Source organism: Ostrinia furnacalis, unplaced genomic scaffold, assembly GCF_004193835.3.
Source record: "Ostrinia furnacalis isolate ACB-3 unplaced genomic scaffold, ASM419383v2 OfSCF3746, whole genome shotgun sequence".
NCBI classification, from domain to species: domain Eukaryota; kingdom Metazoa; phylum Arthropoda; class Insecta; order Lepidoptera; family Crambidae; genus Ostrinia; species Ostrinia furnacalis.
Genome location: NW_021133985.1, coordinates 319,289 through 335,816, shown reverse-complemented (window position 1 = coordinate 335,816; position 16,528 = coordinate 319,289). Strand labels below are relative to the sequence as shown.

General features: G+C 41.1%; 2 protein-coding genes across 2 annotated transcripts in view; both read left to right on the top strand.

Annotated features, from left to right (window-relative positions):
* Window positions 1-14,174, top strand: part of LOC114358175 (probable phospholipid-transporting ATPase IF) — a 36,394-nt gene extending 22,220 nt beyond the window's left edge. Inside the window, exons 8-19 of the mRNA XM_028312068.1 lie at window positions 536-958; window positions 1,794-1,965; window positions 2,841-3,031; window positions 4,273-4,554; window positions 5,055-5,191; window positions 7,523-7,658; window positions 8,026-8,171; window positions 10,230-10,397; window positions 11,687-11,842; window positions 12,336-12,579; window positions 12,880-12,971; window positions 13,114-14,174. Of these exons, the coding sequence (XP_028167869.1) occupies window positions 536-958; window positions 1,794-1,965; window positions 2,841-3,031; window positions 4,273-4,554; window positions 5,055-5,191; window positions 7,523-7,658; window positions 8,026-8,171; window positions 10,230-10,397; window positions 11,687-11,842; window positions 12,336-12,525 (2,001 nt within the window). The 3' untranslated portion in view covers window positions 12,526-12,579; window positions 12,880-12,971; window positions 13,114-14,174. The remainder of the gene's footprint in view (window positions 1-535; window positions 959-1,793; window positions 1,966-2,840; window positions 3,032-4,272; window positions 4,555-5,054; window positions 5,192-7,522; window positions 7,659-8,025; window positions 8,172-10,229; window positions 10,398-11,686; window positions 11,843-12,335; window positions 12,580-12,879; window positions 12,972-13,113) is intronic.
* Window positions 14,175-15,206: 1,032 nt separating this feature from the next.
* Window positions 15,207-16,497, top strand: LOC114358183 (uncharacterized). The gene is made up of 4 exons (XM_028312077.1): window positions 15,207-15,471; window positions 15,794-15,965; window positions 16,039-16,170; window positions 16,249-16,497. Exons 1-4 carry the CDS (start codon window positions 15,359-15,361, stop codon window positions 16,486-16,488), a joined length of 657 nt encoding a protein of 218 aa, XP_028167878.1. The 5' UTR covers window positions 15,207-15,358; the 3' UTR covers window positions 16,489-16,497.
* Window positions 16,498-16,528: the final 31 nt, after the last annotated feature.

The following is a 16,528-nucleotide window of genomic DNA, read 5'->3' as shown; positions in this document are numbered from 1 at the left end:
TTACAGTGTTCAGGAATTTCTGGACAAAAATTTGCATGTTAATGTATTTTAGCAGAATAGAGCACTTTGTATTTACAATACTATCTGTATCAACCTATTCTTTGCAAATAGATGTCTTTGTCTTTGTCTATGACACGGAGCGGTTTGAGGAGCCTGTGTGCTGCAATAATGTAAGTGATATAAGGTTTACCCTATAAATATCAAAATCTCGAGGTAGTAAAGTTTAAAGAACCCTTAAAACAAGTCCTATAAGCCAAGCTCTTAGTTGTGTTTATTTGTATTAGCACAGACCTAACTAAAGTAAAGAAATATGTACATACATAATAAAATGATTATGTGTACTTAACAGGTTCACTCGCATTATAAAATTAGTCACTTAACGATATCTATCAATACTTCCAACGATTCATCAAAAATATAAACTGTGACTTTCTACAGCATAATTCGCATAAAATCATTTTGTGTGACTAACTTATTTACGAAACTGTATCTAGTTTTATTCATTTAATACAACACTGCATTGATTTTGTTCCAGATTGACGTAAAATTCTTCTTCACAATCCTAGCTCTCTGCCACACGGTGCAAATATCAAACGAAGACATGAAACGGCTAAGCGCCCGTCTCTCTCTCACCTTCGACAATCCCCTGAAGTTCATGAGACGGAAAAAGTCGAGTAAAGTACCGAATGGAAACGGTAACGGAGCAGGCGACAATATATCTTGGGACGCTCTTTTAGGAGATAATATGGGAAAAATGGAGTATCAGGGTAGCAGCCCTGATGAGAAAGCTTTAGTTGAGGCCGCAGATAGAATCGGGGTCTCGTTTCTGGGAGAAGACGGCAATAATATGCTGGTGAAGATTGGCGATCACACGGAAATGTACGAACGGCTCCAGTTAATAGAGTTCACTTCGGAACGCAAGAGGATGTCGATTATCCTACGCGATAAAGATGGGAAGGTACGTAGAAATAGCTTTTTACCTTCTTTTATTTTTGTCGTTTTAATTCTTACATTTTTCCTTTATTACTGGACTAATACTTCGATTTTACACTTTATATTTCATAGAGCTTTTCATTTATATTATTGTACAAGTTGACAAGACCAAGTAGTCCTTGTGGAAATCCTTGGGGAGGCCTTTGTCCAGCAGTAGACGTCATTTGACTGAAACGGAATAAACAGGCGACAACAGTACATAGAGCTAAACACTATGAATTCTTATGTAGTTGTAATGTGTTATTTTGCAACATTAATCAATGTGTACCTATATTGCAGCCGATATAGGGTATACATTTTATTGGATGCATATGTTAGATACGCTCTTCTAGATGATTCACATATTATGACGCTTTCTCGTTTTTGTTTTACTTTATCATATCAGTATTGCTGATTTGGCACCGATAATTTTTGTTTCCTGTAGTTTACACTTCTCTTAAAAAACCCAATGTCGGCAGAATGAAATGCATTAAAGAGATAGTTACTGTTTTTGATCAACATTTCAAGACGAATTCAAAACGAGGTAACACCCATTTTTTAAGCCACGCCCTTAACCTAAAACCCCTACTTGAGATACGCGCTAAGCTCTGCTTATGTATGAACAATGAAAGATGCACTTATTTATTTATTAACACCAATTATGCCCAAGATATTTGAATTTTATTTGCTTGATGATCCTAGCATGCGCCCATCTATAGTATTTTGTTATTTTCTACCATTGATTGTCAAAAAATAAGTATCAAAATAGCATTAAAGCTTACTAGTATAGTAGAGTTAAAGTTCATATTGTTGATTTTCAGATATGGTTGTTCTGCAAAGGGGCAGAGAGTTCAGTTTTCCCCCTTTGCAAGGATTCGGCGTTGATAGAAGACACGGATAGAGACATCAATGTGTTTGCCAACAAAGGACTGAGGACGCTGGCGATAGCGTATAGAGAGATACCAGAAGAAGAATACAATAAGATCTCTGAATGTAAGTTCGAATAATATTTGCCCCATAACATTAGACAAAGTTAAATTCGTGATAGTTTTAATTTCGAAGTCGTTTTACATAGCGAAGCTACCGGCGCGATGTGATGTATGTTACATTGTCGTAGAGAGTTAGGCCCAGAACAGACGCTGAAACGCAACTGCAACGAAACTGCAACTTTCTGATGATTCTGATGAATGAAACTGAAACTGAAAGTTTCAAACTGGTCGCGTCATGTGTGGTCTCTCAACGGACGCTATGGCAGAAACTTAGATGCAACTCAAAAGTAACTAGCAGTTGCAGTTTCGTTTCACCGTCTGTTCTAGGCCTTAATATTTTTTTTATTTGAATTAACTGCAATTTTTCGTGGAATACTGTTAATCCTTTGTTGGTATCGGCAAAGATAGCGATTTAAGACGGCTTAGCAAAAAATAACATGCCACTAATCATATAAGCGACTCGTGACTCCGAACTAGTTGACTGATAAAACTTATCATACAAATAACCGTAATATCCGTAATGTGCTACTTGCGAATACCTTTCAGGGCAAATTTTTCTTTCAACGATTATTTGACTTATTATTCTGTGTATTGGGGAAATGCAATCATATTTAAAACATATAAAATTGTTTTTACTCAATTGAGTTAGCCGAATAAATGTTTACCAACTCAAAACTCAAAAAAGGCACTAAAAATCTAATTTTACAGCAAATTTTGAAAACTCTGTTTCAGGGCTAGCATGAAGTGCTTTATAAAAGTTGTATCTTTGACTGAATGGTTAATGATGTCAGTTGTCAACTACTCAATTTCACTTTACTGTTCTTTTGATCGGAAAAATTGGGGATTTGTCATTTAATTGATGTTTTTTTCTTCAACCAGCAATACAGAAGCTAGACACAACCAAAGTGGAGTCTCTCCAGCTAGTCACTCAGCAGTATCGCGTCTTAGAGCGTCAGCTGACTCTAATCGGGGCGACAGCGGTTGAAGACTGTCTACAAGACGACGTCGCCGACACACTCGCGGCGCTGCGCCGTGCTGCGATCAAGATATGGGTGCTTACTGGAGACAAGGTGCGTGCCTGACATTACTTCGGTAGACAATGTGACATTCGCTATCGATTTCGATTCGATAAATTGAGTTTTTTTTTAGATAACGCTTGTACCGACGGCACTACTGAAAACTATATTTTTTGTTGCAAACTCAACCCTATTACAACTATAGGTACAAGACTCCACAGTGTTTAGCTTAATGTGCTGACGTCTGGCATCTTATGTAATTATAAATAGGCGCTTTTTAGCAACAAAAATATAAATATTGTAGTCTGATGATCGTCGTTTTATCTTTCTAATATGTAAGTATTTTAGGTGCAGCAGACCGTATCACATTAAGCCACGCCCATTATGCTATGAATTTTGTTTTATCAGTAGTATCTATTCTATCACGTGTTTTCTGTAATATTTGCAAATTGCACGTGTCGCAAACCCTTATTTTACCCGCCTTAATGTATCCGAACAAGGAAGTTGAGGTAATGACATAGAACTGTACTTCGATAACAATATGTAATTACTGATAATTTATAAAAGGGAACACCGTGATGACTTCATTTAGGTATTTCACGTAGATAAAATAATTATTAGAAAATAAGTACCAAGTTGATTCGATGATGTCTAACTAAAATATTCTGAAGTTTATAAAAACCCAGGGAACGTCCTAGGGAAAACCCATTTCTTTTCTTATTGTAATTGTGTATGTATAATCGTGTAGTATTTAAGTAAGTGTATAATACGCTATCGGTTAATCGATTTATTGCTTATCTGCTGATTAATCGCGTAGTTCCGATGTATTTCATTTGACGTGTTCGAATGGTCCGATTGATAGGGATGTTTGAGTCCTTTTCGAGATATCCTAATGAAGTAACTAATCCCGACATAGTTTCAATCCCCAAGATGAAGTGGCGATGGGTAGGTAGTTCGTTCATAGAATTGTCAATTGTCAGAGAAGAAAAGTTCTTGAATGGCGAACTGAAAGACGTAGCATATTTAAACAATGACCTAAAAAGACCTGCGCGAAAACGTTGAGTGTAAAAGGCCCAGAAACTTGCTGTGGCGGTCAGTAGCGAAAGCATATCTAGCTGTAGATTATATCGTGTGTCATAGTTAATGAACCACAATGCATCTGAAATTGTGCTCTCTAGAGCACAATGTCTATTTTTTTAAGCCTGCAATGTCATAGTCAAACACAAAATGTGGGATAAACTTTTGAGATACTCTTAGAACTAATTCTATTTCACTAACGATCCAATTGTCCTCAGGTAGAAACAGCGATCAACGTGGCTCAATCTTGCGCGCACATATCCGAGAACGATCGCCGAATGTTCCTCATAGGTGTCGAAGATGACGTCGCCTTACAAGCTCACGTGACCGAATGCAGGAGGATCATATCCGAACCTAGTTTTAGAGAGCTGACGTTGATCGTGGATGGGACGAGCATGAGTCAGATACTTGATACGGATTACGCGAAGCACTTTGTGGAGATATCGATGCAGTGTCACGCGGTTTTGTGCTGCAGACTGTCGCCTATACAGAAGGCTAAAGTGAGCTTTTTAACATATTTATTGTCTTTCTCTCTCTTCGATTTCAGTATTAGTCTGTTTGAATCCCATAGATTTATTTACATATAAGGTCTGTAAAGAAATCTGCAAGCTCGCCTTCTATGTCTTTAAAGTTACAAGTTTGAAGGTGATCGTGGACCGCAATGCTATGCAAATGCAATGCATTTCATATTTCGGCCATATAAACTAATTAATTTCTAAAAATAATTGTTATATTCACTAGACAAGCTTTTTATTATAAGAGCTGTCTGAAATGGCGATGCCGAAATTATAGATTTAGATACAAATCTGTGGCCGAAATACATATATTGCATGGCCGTAAACCTGTACTGTCCACCAGAACTTTGAACTTACACCTGAACCAAGCAACAAGCTAGTGTAAAATTTTCATTTTTCATGGACCTTCCTTAACAAAAGGCAATATGTTAGCAAAGCTATTATGTACCTTAACCCAACGCAATAAACACTCAACTCCCTTGCAGATAGTGAAACTAATAAAGAACAGCAAGGACCGGCCGGTGACGGCGGCCATCGGCGACGGCGCCAACGACATCTCCATGATCCAGGAAGCGCACGTCGGCTTCGGCATCTTCGGCCGCGAGGGTCATCAGGCCGCCAGGTAATAAGTCTTCATCATCGTCATCATCATTTCAGCCACAGGACGCCAATCACAGGACAGGACATGGCCTCATAAAGGCACAGAATAATAATAAGTACTACGTACAGAAGTTTTACTTCGCGAAGGTATTTAAAAAAATGTATGCTCAATGTCATTAACAATATGGTGTAATTTAGCCTGTCTCAAGAGTCAAGCACCATTTTGTTGACAAACCTCAGTGATCGGCACTGCGCTGAAGCTATAGGGCTGACTTCGGTAAAATGATANGGGACCGACAACCTCATGCTGCGCAGCTCCCGCGTCAAGAATACCGAGTGGGCCATCGGCTGTGCTGTTTATACGGGTGAGTGTGACCTCCGTACATAGTGGTGATAAGACAAGGATCTATACTCGTTCTATGGGCGCCTGGACATCCCGGGACTCGACAGCATCCCGCTCGGGACCGACAACCTCATGCTGCGCAGCTCCCGCGTCAAGAATACCGAGTGGGCCATCGGCTGTGCTGTTTATACGGGTGAGTGTGACCTCCGTACATAGTGGTGATAAGACAAGGATCTATACTCGTTCTATGGGCGCCTGGACATCCCGGGACTCGACAGCATCCCGCTCGGGACCGACAACCTCATGCTGCGCAGCTCCCGCGTCAAGAATACCGAGTGGGCCATCGGCTGTGCTGTTTATACGGGTGAGTGTGACCTCCGTACATAGTGGTGATAAGACAAGGATCTATACTCGTTCTATGGGCGCCTGGACATCCCGGGACTCGACAGCATCCCGCTCGGGACCGACAACCTCATGCTGCGCAGCTCCCGCGTCAAGAATACCGAGTGGGCCATCGGCTGTGCTGTTTATACGGGTGAGTGTGACCTCCGTACATAGTGGTGATAAGACAAGGATCTATACTCGTTCTATGGGCGCCTGGACATCCCGGGACTCGACAGCATCCCGCTCGGGACCGACAACCTCATGCTGCGCGGCTCCCGCGTCAAGAACACCGAGTGGGCCATCGGCTGTGCCGTCTACACGGGTGGGTAGCATCTTCATCTGCAATCCACTATCATAAACGTTTCATAATTATTACACTTTCCTCACTCCCACTCTTATTTAAATGATCTAACATGTACAGCAACAACACTTCCGACTATACATTTTTGTTGCAAATTGGGATCTATTACAACTACACAAGATGTTACAGTGTGACATGCTTATTACTCTCACTCTAAACCCTTCTTGACGCTATATTGTTTTAAACTTTCATGGTCATTAACATAATAGGGATGTTTCCTGGGTCAAAAAGAAAGAGTNTTAGAAATCGACCATTGCTCGTCGCAGTTCCTCACGGGACATGGCAACTTTAAACATAAACTTCACGAATTCAAACTAGTTCCGTCTCCTTTTTGCGAGTGTTCCACTGATGATGTCAGTCATGAGCAGTCTGCCCATCATATCTTGTGGGAGTGTGATCTTTAGAAACATGAACGTGATATAATGCTTAATTCAATACAACATAAATCTGTTTTCGCAATTTATTACACCGTTCTTGTCGCGACAAGGAAAATTTCCGTGCTTTTAAGCGCTTTTGTGAAAAATATTATTGGCAGGTAGTTGCTAATTGCTCATAAGATAGGCCCCCTTAATTTAATTTATTGTCCGTGGTGCATAATCTTTTCTTAAAGGTTTTAAACCTTTGTTTGTCACCTGTCATCCGCTTTGCAATGGAGGGAAGTCGAACCTTAATTTCGAACTCCTCCTATGTTCTTCTGATTAATTTCGTTGCGGGTCCAATGACAGTTTAACTTTCCCCCGGGACAAACTTGACCTTCATTGGTTGGGTTTTTGTGTCGGTCAAGCTGTAGATCCTGGCTACACAGGAGGTGCAGTGGTGGGAACGAGAGGTGGGAATAGTCCCGTAATAAGTCTTCATCATAGTCATCATCATTTCAGCCACAGAACGCCAATCACAGGACAGGACATGGCCTCATAAAGGAAGGAGAAAGGCGCTGGATGTTGGCCGCTACCAACGGAGCAATGTGGATGTCATTGGCGGAGGCCTATGATCAACAGTGGACGTCTTATGACTGAAATGATGATGATGATTATTATTATTGATACCGTTTGATAGAGCTTGTAAAGCACTTTTAGGACCAGTAACCAGTTTTTCGATATCTTGTATAGTTTATAAATAATCGAGTGAGATCACTTATCATTTCCACCCTGATGATGATGAGGAATGTATTTTTTAAGCATCAATAGAATCACTTTAAACTTCTTACATACAATTATTTCAACCATACCTTCTATTTGTTTAAAATTATTTGTTTCTAATTTCAGATCGGCTGATTTCGCATTTACAAAGTTCTCGATGATAAAGAAAGTACTCTTAGTTATAGGCCACTGGTATTACCAAAGATTAGCTACGTTAATACATTACTTCTTCTATAAGAATCTAGTCCTCGGAAATATAATGGTGAGTAAATATACACAGCTTTTTTGTTGCAAAAATGCACCTTATTTCAAGTACATAAGAGCCTACGCACACGGCGTTTTTTAACCGCACCGTCGACGCACGTTTTTAGCGATACAGACGCGATACACGCGAAAGTTGGACCCAATCTACATAAAGACATTTGCAGGAAAAAAAAATGCGCCATTAAAAAACGCCCTGTGCATAGAATAGAATAGAATAATTGTTTATTTGCATAAAACATGGTATACAGTTGTTACAGCTATAAAATAAGTCCACATGTTTTGCTACATCAAGATATAGGCTCTAAGATCGATATCCCGTTGCCCCTACGATTGTCGACTAACTGAGGTATTTTATTTGATTCCAGTTATTCTTTCAATTCCAAACGGCGTTCTCAACGCAGTCCATATACGACTCTCTATTCCTGACGATCTACAATCTCGTGCTGACGTCAGTTCCCGTCCTGCTGCTGTCCATCACGGAGCAGCGGTGGCCGTCCAACTTGCTGCTCAAGTAAGCACTTTATAATAAACAGAATGATTCATATAGTTATCCTTTAGTTATAACTGACATCTTACTAAGACTTGTCGGTCTACTTGTTGCCTATCATCATAATTATCATTTCAACCACAGGACGTCCACTGCTGAACATAGGCCTCCCCCAATGACTTCCACATCGTCCGGTTGGTAGCGGCCTGCATTCAGCGCCTTCCTAACTTAAACCTTTATCAGGTCGTCGCTCCACCTTCATTCCTTTTGCTGCCTATGATTATGTCCAACACAGGAGCAATTCTATTGCAAGAGTCGAATCTCGATAAATCTCGAGTTCAATCTCAAGCATTATTTCTACAGCTGAGTTGCATTTTACCACTGAAAGTGTGATTCTGAGCATTGCAAAAGTACCTGTATCTCTTTAGACAGTGTATTTTAATTTAACAGATTGTTTGATGATAGCAAATTATCTGACTGAGAAGCTTAAGCGCAACTATGTCGATTCCCCATATTTCGAGTCCTTGCCACTGTCTCATATCATCATCATCTTCTTTTTTGATGTTGGCAATACACGTCGAGGCCAACTTGATTTGTGCCTTTTCAAGTTTCAAGTGAGACGAGTTACAAAATGGGACCAAGTGGGGTGGGATGATAGATGATACTCCNTTATTTCAAGTACATAAGAGCCTACGCACACGGCGTTTTTTAACCGCACCGTCGACGCACGTTTTTAGCGATACAGACGCGATACACGCGAAAGTTGGACCCAATCTACATAAAGACATTTGCAGGAAAAAAAAATGCGCCATTAAAAAACGCCCTGTGCATAGAATAGAATAGAATAATTGTTTATTTGCATAAAACATGGTATACAGTTGTTACAGCTATAAAATAAGTCCACATGTTTTGCTACATCAAGATATAGGCTCTAAGATCGATATCCCGTTGCCCCTACGATTGTCGACTAACTGAGGTATTTTATTTGATTCCAGTTATTCTTTCAATTCCAAACGGCGTTCTCAACGCAGTCCATATACGACTCTCTATTCCTGACGATCTACAATCTCGTGCTGACGTCAGTTCCCGTCCTGCTGCTGTCCATCACGGAGCAGCGGTGGCCGTCCAACTTGCTGCTCAAGTAAGCACTTTATAATAAACAGAATGATTCATATAGTTATCCTTTAGTTATAACTGACATCTTACTAAGACTTGTCGGTCTACTTGTTGCCTATCATCATAATTATCATTTCAACCACAGGACGTCCACTGCTGAACATAGGCCTCCCCCAATGACTTCCACATCGTCCGGTTGGTAGCGGCCTGCATTCAGCGCCTTCCTAACTTAAACCTTTATCAGGTCGTCGCTCCACCTTCATTCCTTTTGCTGCCTATGATTATGTCCAACACAGGAGCAATTCTATTGCAAGAGTCGAATCTCGATAAATCTCGAGTTCAATCTCAAGCATTATTTCTACAGCTGAGTTGCATTTTACCACTGAAAGTGTGATTCTGAGCATTGCAAAAGTACCTGTATCTCTTTAGACAGTGTATTTTAATTTAACAGATTGTTTGATGATAGCAAATTATCTGACTGAGAAGCTTAAGCGCAACTATGTCGATTCCCCATATTTCGAGTCCTTGCCACTGTCTCATATCATCATCATCTTCTTTTTTGATGTTGGCAATACACGTCGAGGCCAACTTGATTTGTGCCTTTTCAAGTTTCAAGTGAGACGAGTTACAAAATGGGACCAAGTGGGGTGGGATGATAGATGATACTCCTTCCCACCCTTTGAGTCTCAGTAAAGTTGTGGTGCTTTACTGAGACTTCATATGGACTAGGTACGAGAGAATCCGAAGAATCACGCTGCACTGTTTTGTTTCATTTGCCCACACTCATGCACGTTCACGAACTCTTAGTGGTTAATAATCCACCATTATTACACATTAATAGTCGTCTAAATACGATTTTTAGAAAATAAAACAAAACTGCTAATATGACGCTTCACATTCGCGCCAAGTAGTCTACTACCATCTTATTTAGAGCGAGCGGGACGTATAGTCATCCTTTTTCTCCAGGAACCCAACGCTATACCGGGAGATCGCCCGCAACCGGCTGATGTCGTGGTGGTACTTCAGCTCGTGGACGCTGGCGGCGGTCTACCACTCGGTGGTCATCTACCTCGTGTCTTACTTCGTGTTCCGCATCCCTGTCATCAATGGCGACGCTAAGACTGTTGACCTGTGGTGAGTTATAAGATGATATAGTCTGGTCGCTGAGCACGTAGAATTTTGTCCATTGACCCCAAGCTACCCATCCTTATCTCTCGCGCGTAATTATATTGCTGACGACGAGCGCCCGCAGTGAGTGTGCGAGCGCAACATCAACATAATTACGCGCGAGCGATAAGGATGGGTAGTTTCGGGTCATTGGACAACATTCTACGTGTTCAGAGACCGGGCTTTAGAAGGTTATTTTTTTTGATTTTATAGTGCCTTCTAACTTTAGCTTTGCCAGTGCTTTTTGACATACTATCGATAATGAAATGTCTCTATTGCCACAGCTACAAAGATGCCATGGTATTTTGAGCCTTATCTATCGCTTTGTCTTAACATCTAAACAATGAACTTTTGAACCTGCCCATTAAGGTTCTATTCTACTCTGATCACCTGGATTTGATTACCCAGGTGATCAAAGTGGAATCAAAGGACATCAAGGCGTCGCCTGGAGTCTACTTTGATCACCCAGAAATATAATTAAAGGATACCAAAGTATCGCCTGGAGTCTACTATGATCACCCAGGTGATCAAAGTGGAATCAAAGGACACGAAAGTGTCGTCTGAAGACCACAATAGAACCCATTAAGGGCCTATGCTAAAATTCGCGCGGGCGCACGCACTCGTCCCTGTTTGGAGTAAGGCTGGTTTTAGAATCACGCTGACGCACGCTGACCGTCAGCGCTCACAGCCAAAATGTATGAAGCGTCGGCGCCGAGCGATCAGCGTCACTTAGGAACGTTCCCTTCAATAGGGTATTTGACACCACCAATCAATTGACGTACTTTTTAAAACTGTCAAAACGACACTCTCCCATAGATTTTGTACGGCAATACTAGCATGTGACGTCACAAATTTATCAACTTAATGAAACTACTTTTTTCAATTATAATGTAACCAAAAATCGTAATTTACAGGTAATTAAAAATTAATTAAGTTTTTAAGACCAGAAACAAGTGTCTTTTTTAAAAAGTTGTGGTTTAGAATTATTGGCGAATGGTGTCAAATACCCAATTAAATACATTTGATTTGTCAGCGCCGACGATCAGCGAGCGGTCAACGCGATTCTAAAACCAGCCTAAAAGTGAGCAGCGAAGTGTGGCGCGGACGCGTGCGACGGGTTTTCGCACGCGTGCGTTCGCAAATAGCGTAGGCCCCTAAGATTAATCGTGTGTTCTCTGCACAAGACTGTGGCAATAGTTGCTATCATATTTTGAACTCTATAACCTTGTCTTATAATCCAATTATATTTTCATCAGGTCGTTCGGCTCTCTGCTGTTCCACCTAAACGTGGTGATCGTGAACCTAAAGCTGTGGCTACAAGCGCGCTACCATACTCTGATATTCGTGGCGTCGGTGCTGCTGTCAATACTCGCGCACGTGGCCATCACCGCCGTCTACTCGCTGCTTAACCTGTAAGTCATCATCATCATCATCACATCAGTTATAGACCACTGCTGGACATAGGTATCCCCCAATGATTTCTATAATTATCGGTTTTGCATCCAGCGCCTTCTTGTTACCTTTATGAGGTCGTCGTCTTACGCTGCGCTTAACGGTACGATCACATATCGATATCGATACAATCCATAAAATCCATTGAAAATTGAAACGGGATAATCTGTCTCTATGATCTGAAACCATTGTCTGATTGCCCTTGCACAAACTACTTGGTTTGACACTAAAGCCTGGTCCGTGAGCACGTAGAATTTTGTCCAATGACCCCAAGCTATCCATCCTTATCGCTCGCGCGTAATTATATTGCTGTCGCGACTGTGCGACGCGCGCCCGCAGTGAGTGTGCGAGCGCGACAGCTTTGGCTTGGAGCTTGGGGTCATTGGACAAAATTTTAGGCTTTAGATGGCGCCATCTAAAATGTCCCACAGTAATGTCTTTCCTTTATTCCAGGCAATACGACGGCGATGTCCTTGGTACGTACACTCGCCTGCTAGCGTCTCTTCCGTTCTGGATCGCCAACGTCGTGGTCGTCATCGCAGCACTGGCGCCGGATCTCGCCACGCGGCTTGTGTCCGACCGCTGGGGCCGCCGCGTGGAAGCACCGGCGCCTACGCAGAGTGCCTTTGTCAGTCGACTTTAGACCTTAACGTGACAGCAGTTTGGTTTAATTTACTTTGCCGCGTTAGCGTCAGATCTTTTACTTTGGTCGCCGATTTTACGTCGGATCTCGCCACGCGACTTGTATCCGACCGCTGCGCTGAAAGCGCCGACGCAGAGTGCCTTTGTCAGTCGACTTTAGACCTTAGTGGGTAACCAGTACGGTTTAATTTACTTTGCCGCGCTAGCGTCAGATCTCGCCACGCGGCTTGTGTCCGACCGCTGGGGCCGCCGCGTGGAGTCGCCAGCGCTTACGCAGAGCGCCTTTGTCAGCCGACTTTAGACCTTAACGTGACAGCAGTTTGGTTTAATTTACTTTGCCGCGTTAGCGTCAGATCTCGCCACGCGCTCGGCTTGTATTCGACCGCCGCGTTGAGCCTCCGATGCCGACGCAGAGTGCCTTCGTTAGCCGACTTTAAGCCTTAGTGGGTAACCAGTACGGTTTGATTTAATTTGTCACGGTAGCGCTAGGTTGGGCAGCGCGTCTTGTGTCTGACTGCTGGGGCCGCCGCGTGGAACCGCCGGCGCCTACGCAGAGCGCCTTCGTTAGTCGACTTTAGACCTTAATGAGTAACCAGTACGGTTTAATTTACGTCGGTTCTCGCCACGCGCTTGTATCCGACCGCTGCGCTGGGAGCGCCGGCGCTTACGCAGAGCGCCTTTGTCAGTCGACTTTAGACCTTAACGTGACAGCAGTTTGGTTTAATTTACTTTGCCGCGCTAGCGCCCAGGACTAGGCCTAGCCACTCGCCTCTCGCGTGGAGACGCCAGAGCTCGCACAGAGTGCCTTTGATAGTCTAATTTGAATCTTAAAGGGTAATCAGTTCGGTTTAATTCAATTTTCACGTTGTTTCTAGCTAGTCCGTAGGTATTCGGATGCTAAGGTCACGTTGAGAAGCCGGTGCCCTCGCAGCCGACTTTAGACCTTAATGGGTGACCATTTCGGTTTAATTCAATTCGTGACTATAGTCCGACCACGACCTCTGAGGTTGCTACGTACGCCAAAAAATATGGTGGACAAGGCTAACCGCCGAAATCATGAGTCAACGTTGACTCTTAACATGTGATTAATTAGTTCAAAATCCAGTGCCATGACACTATAAAACATGATGCTTAGACTAAGTTTTACTTGTTAGATGCTGCAGGTTAAAGTACCATAAAATGAAGAATGCACTTTGTGTCTATTGTATCAAGTTTTTAATTTTCTTGTAAATAGTTTAATGTTCTGGCGAGGTAGATACTTAAGAGTACGTGGCCTCATTGTGATAAATGTCTGAAGATTTTGAGTCGTAGGTTTCAGTAAAGATACAGGCTTGATCTCAAAGACACCCTGCCATTCAAAAATTGCGAATTTTGTTATGCGCAACTTAAGGGCCCTGTAACTTTTGTATTAGTAGAGATATTTTCATGATTTTACTTATATTTTCAAGTTTTATTAAAAGAAAAAACAAATGGAAACTTGTCCATTGCACTCACTAGAGTGGCGCCACTGTAGGACAAGGTCCTGTCACTTGCCAGTGGCGCCAACTGGTAAGCCCAAATACGAACCATTTTGATTTTATCGATGATAAATAACGAAAATTATTGGTAAAGATATCTAAGAATTAGGTAAGTACTTTCATAGAATGTGAGCATTTACTGAAATATTTTATTAGTACTTACCTTTTAATGCAAATTGTATATTTTTGATAAAATAAAATTTACTAAAGTTATGAAAGACAAGGACCAATGGAGTTATTGTGACTTCAAATAAGAATTAAGTATAAATAAGTAATAAATTAAAAGAAAATCATTAGATTTTCAATGTTATGTAGGTACTTGTATTGTTTTAGAATAATTAGGAAATTTTACAACGTTATTTGTGTAAGTCTACAAGGTGTGTAAAAATAAAAATTGTTTTTGTTGTTATCATGTCATTAAAAGCATTTTAAATTTAATTATTCAATTATTTTTATTTATAAAACTTACAATTAAATGACAAATAAATGAATTATTTTATATATTTTGTTTGCTATTGTTTTATTTTCATTCTTGAGGAGGACATCATTCTTCTTCTTTCAAACAATTTGTGTCCTTTTTATAGTTCCAAAATACTGGACTGTCCTGTCCTATCGATGACATTGACAGTGGGGCGCCACCGTCAATACCGGATCGCTGGTTCCGATTTTTGCCATGTTGGAAACCATATAGTTGAACGATGGTAGCGCCCCCTGTCATTGAGTTTGGTGGGACAGTTCAGCGTGGGTCATCTATATTATTTTTTAGAATGTCTGTCTATGGCTGGTGTAAGTTGGGCAGACATGGGCAGATCATGAAGTGTCGGCTTCACGATATGCCCGGGCACATCACGATATGGCCAATCTGACGATCGGCCTACGACATCCACAAACGGGTGCTCCGTTCATCACGCATTCGAACTCTTGACTAAAATAAAGTTGTAAAATAAAAAATCTAGCGCTTTTCATTAGCATAGTATTCTATTCAACATTTTAGTAATGGCCCTTCACAAATTGCCTGAATTATTGGCGTTCGCCATTAATTCCTCATGCCATTTTGTGATGTTGTTTTTGTAAGCTGTACCATATCTGTATATCTTTGCCATAACCCAAATTATTAAAAATATCGATCAGCTGTTCTGCTGACAGTAATGACAGCTACCTATAGTGAAATGTCAACATGTGAGCAAATTGGAATGAAGAAATAGTAAAATATTTCGATTAAAACTAATGTATTTTCAATAAAACCTCCAGTGTAACGTTTAGCCGTTACCCAAATTTAATTCATCAGAGTGTACTATTCACTAACTAAATACCATCATGGCTGTGATGAGATCGGCGAATATTCCCGACGATGCCGTGTTGCTGGACGAAATGGAAGCCACTAAGCACGCATGGGAGTTTGTGACCAACTGGGAGACACCTTCAGATACGTAAGTCCATACTACTATAAGTACTTGATTTAGGTAGGTATAATATCAGTGATGTTCTTTATGACTTAGGTTATACTAACCTCTTTCGTTTCAATCTCTTGGGCTTTTTGTACTTTTAAAAGCGTAGACCCTTGTTTTGCATCAACCAATAAAGTTATTATTTCTCCACCTTCCACAATAGTGACATAAAATAATGTAAATCTATTTACCACCGGAATTCGTAAACAATAATGTCCCAGTTGCCCCCAGTGGGGGCGATGCCGGAGGGGGCTGCTGGGAATAACCGACTAAACTTACCTTAATTTCGATTTTTTTATTTCAGCTGGGCTTTACGATATGGACCAGGAATACTGGGCGGCGTCAATGCTGTGTCTGGTCTCATTATCAACAGGCATTACCGGACGAAGCTCAAACTCGGCCTTTATGGTTTCTTAGCGTCTGCAATACCTATATCCATTATGCCTGGAGTTCTAACACCCCTGTTCCATAGATATGTAAGTAGAAGACCACCAGTACATCAATTTTTTATGTCATTTATTTTTATAATATACATACGTCTCTTTTTAGTTAGTTTCTACAAATATGTTGTTGATGAAAGATGGAGCATGCCCAATGTGCTATGAGCTTCGTTCAATAGCAGTCCAATGTGGACTTGGGATTGCATACCCAATGGTTCTAGGCCCACTTTCTGGATTGATGGTGAATATTTCTATACTTTATATTACTATCTCTTCAATTTATTTGTGACCTAAAATAATGAAAGACTCTTATTTTCAGTTTGCCCATAGATATGGAACTGCTAGAATACCAGACTTGAGGGAGGGCCCTAAGGTTGTGTTACAATTTGTCAGGAAATTGACTAGACCTTTCACAGCCACTCTTACATTTCTAGCTGTGGCTCAAGTGGTAGCCTCCTCTGTTATTACTTATTATGAAATGAAAAATAATATCACACTAAAAAGAAAAGTTATGGAGATAGAAAAAATGTATGAAGAAGATTTGGCTAGAAACCAATGAGACTTATTATTTTGTAGATGTATAATGTAAATAGAGTTTA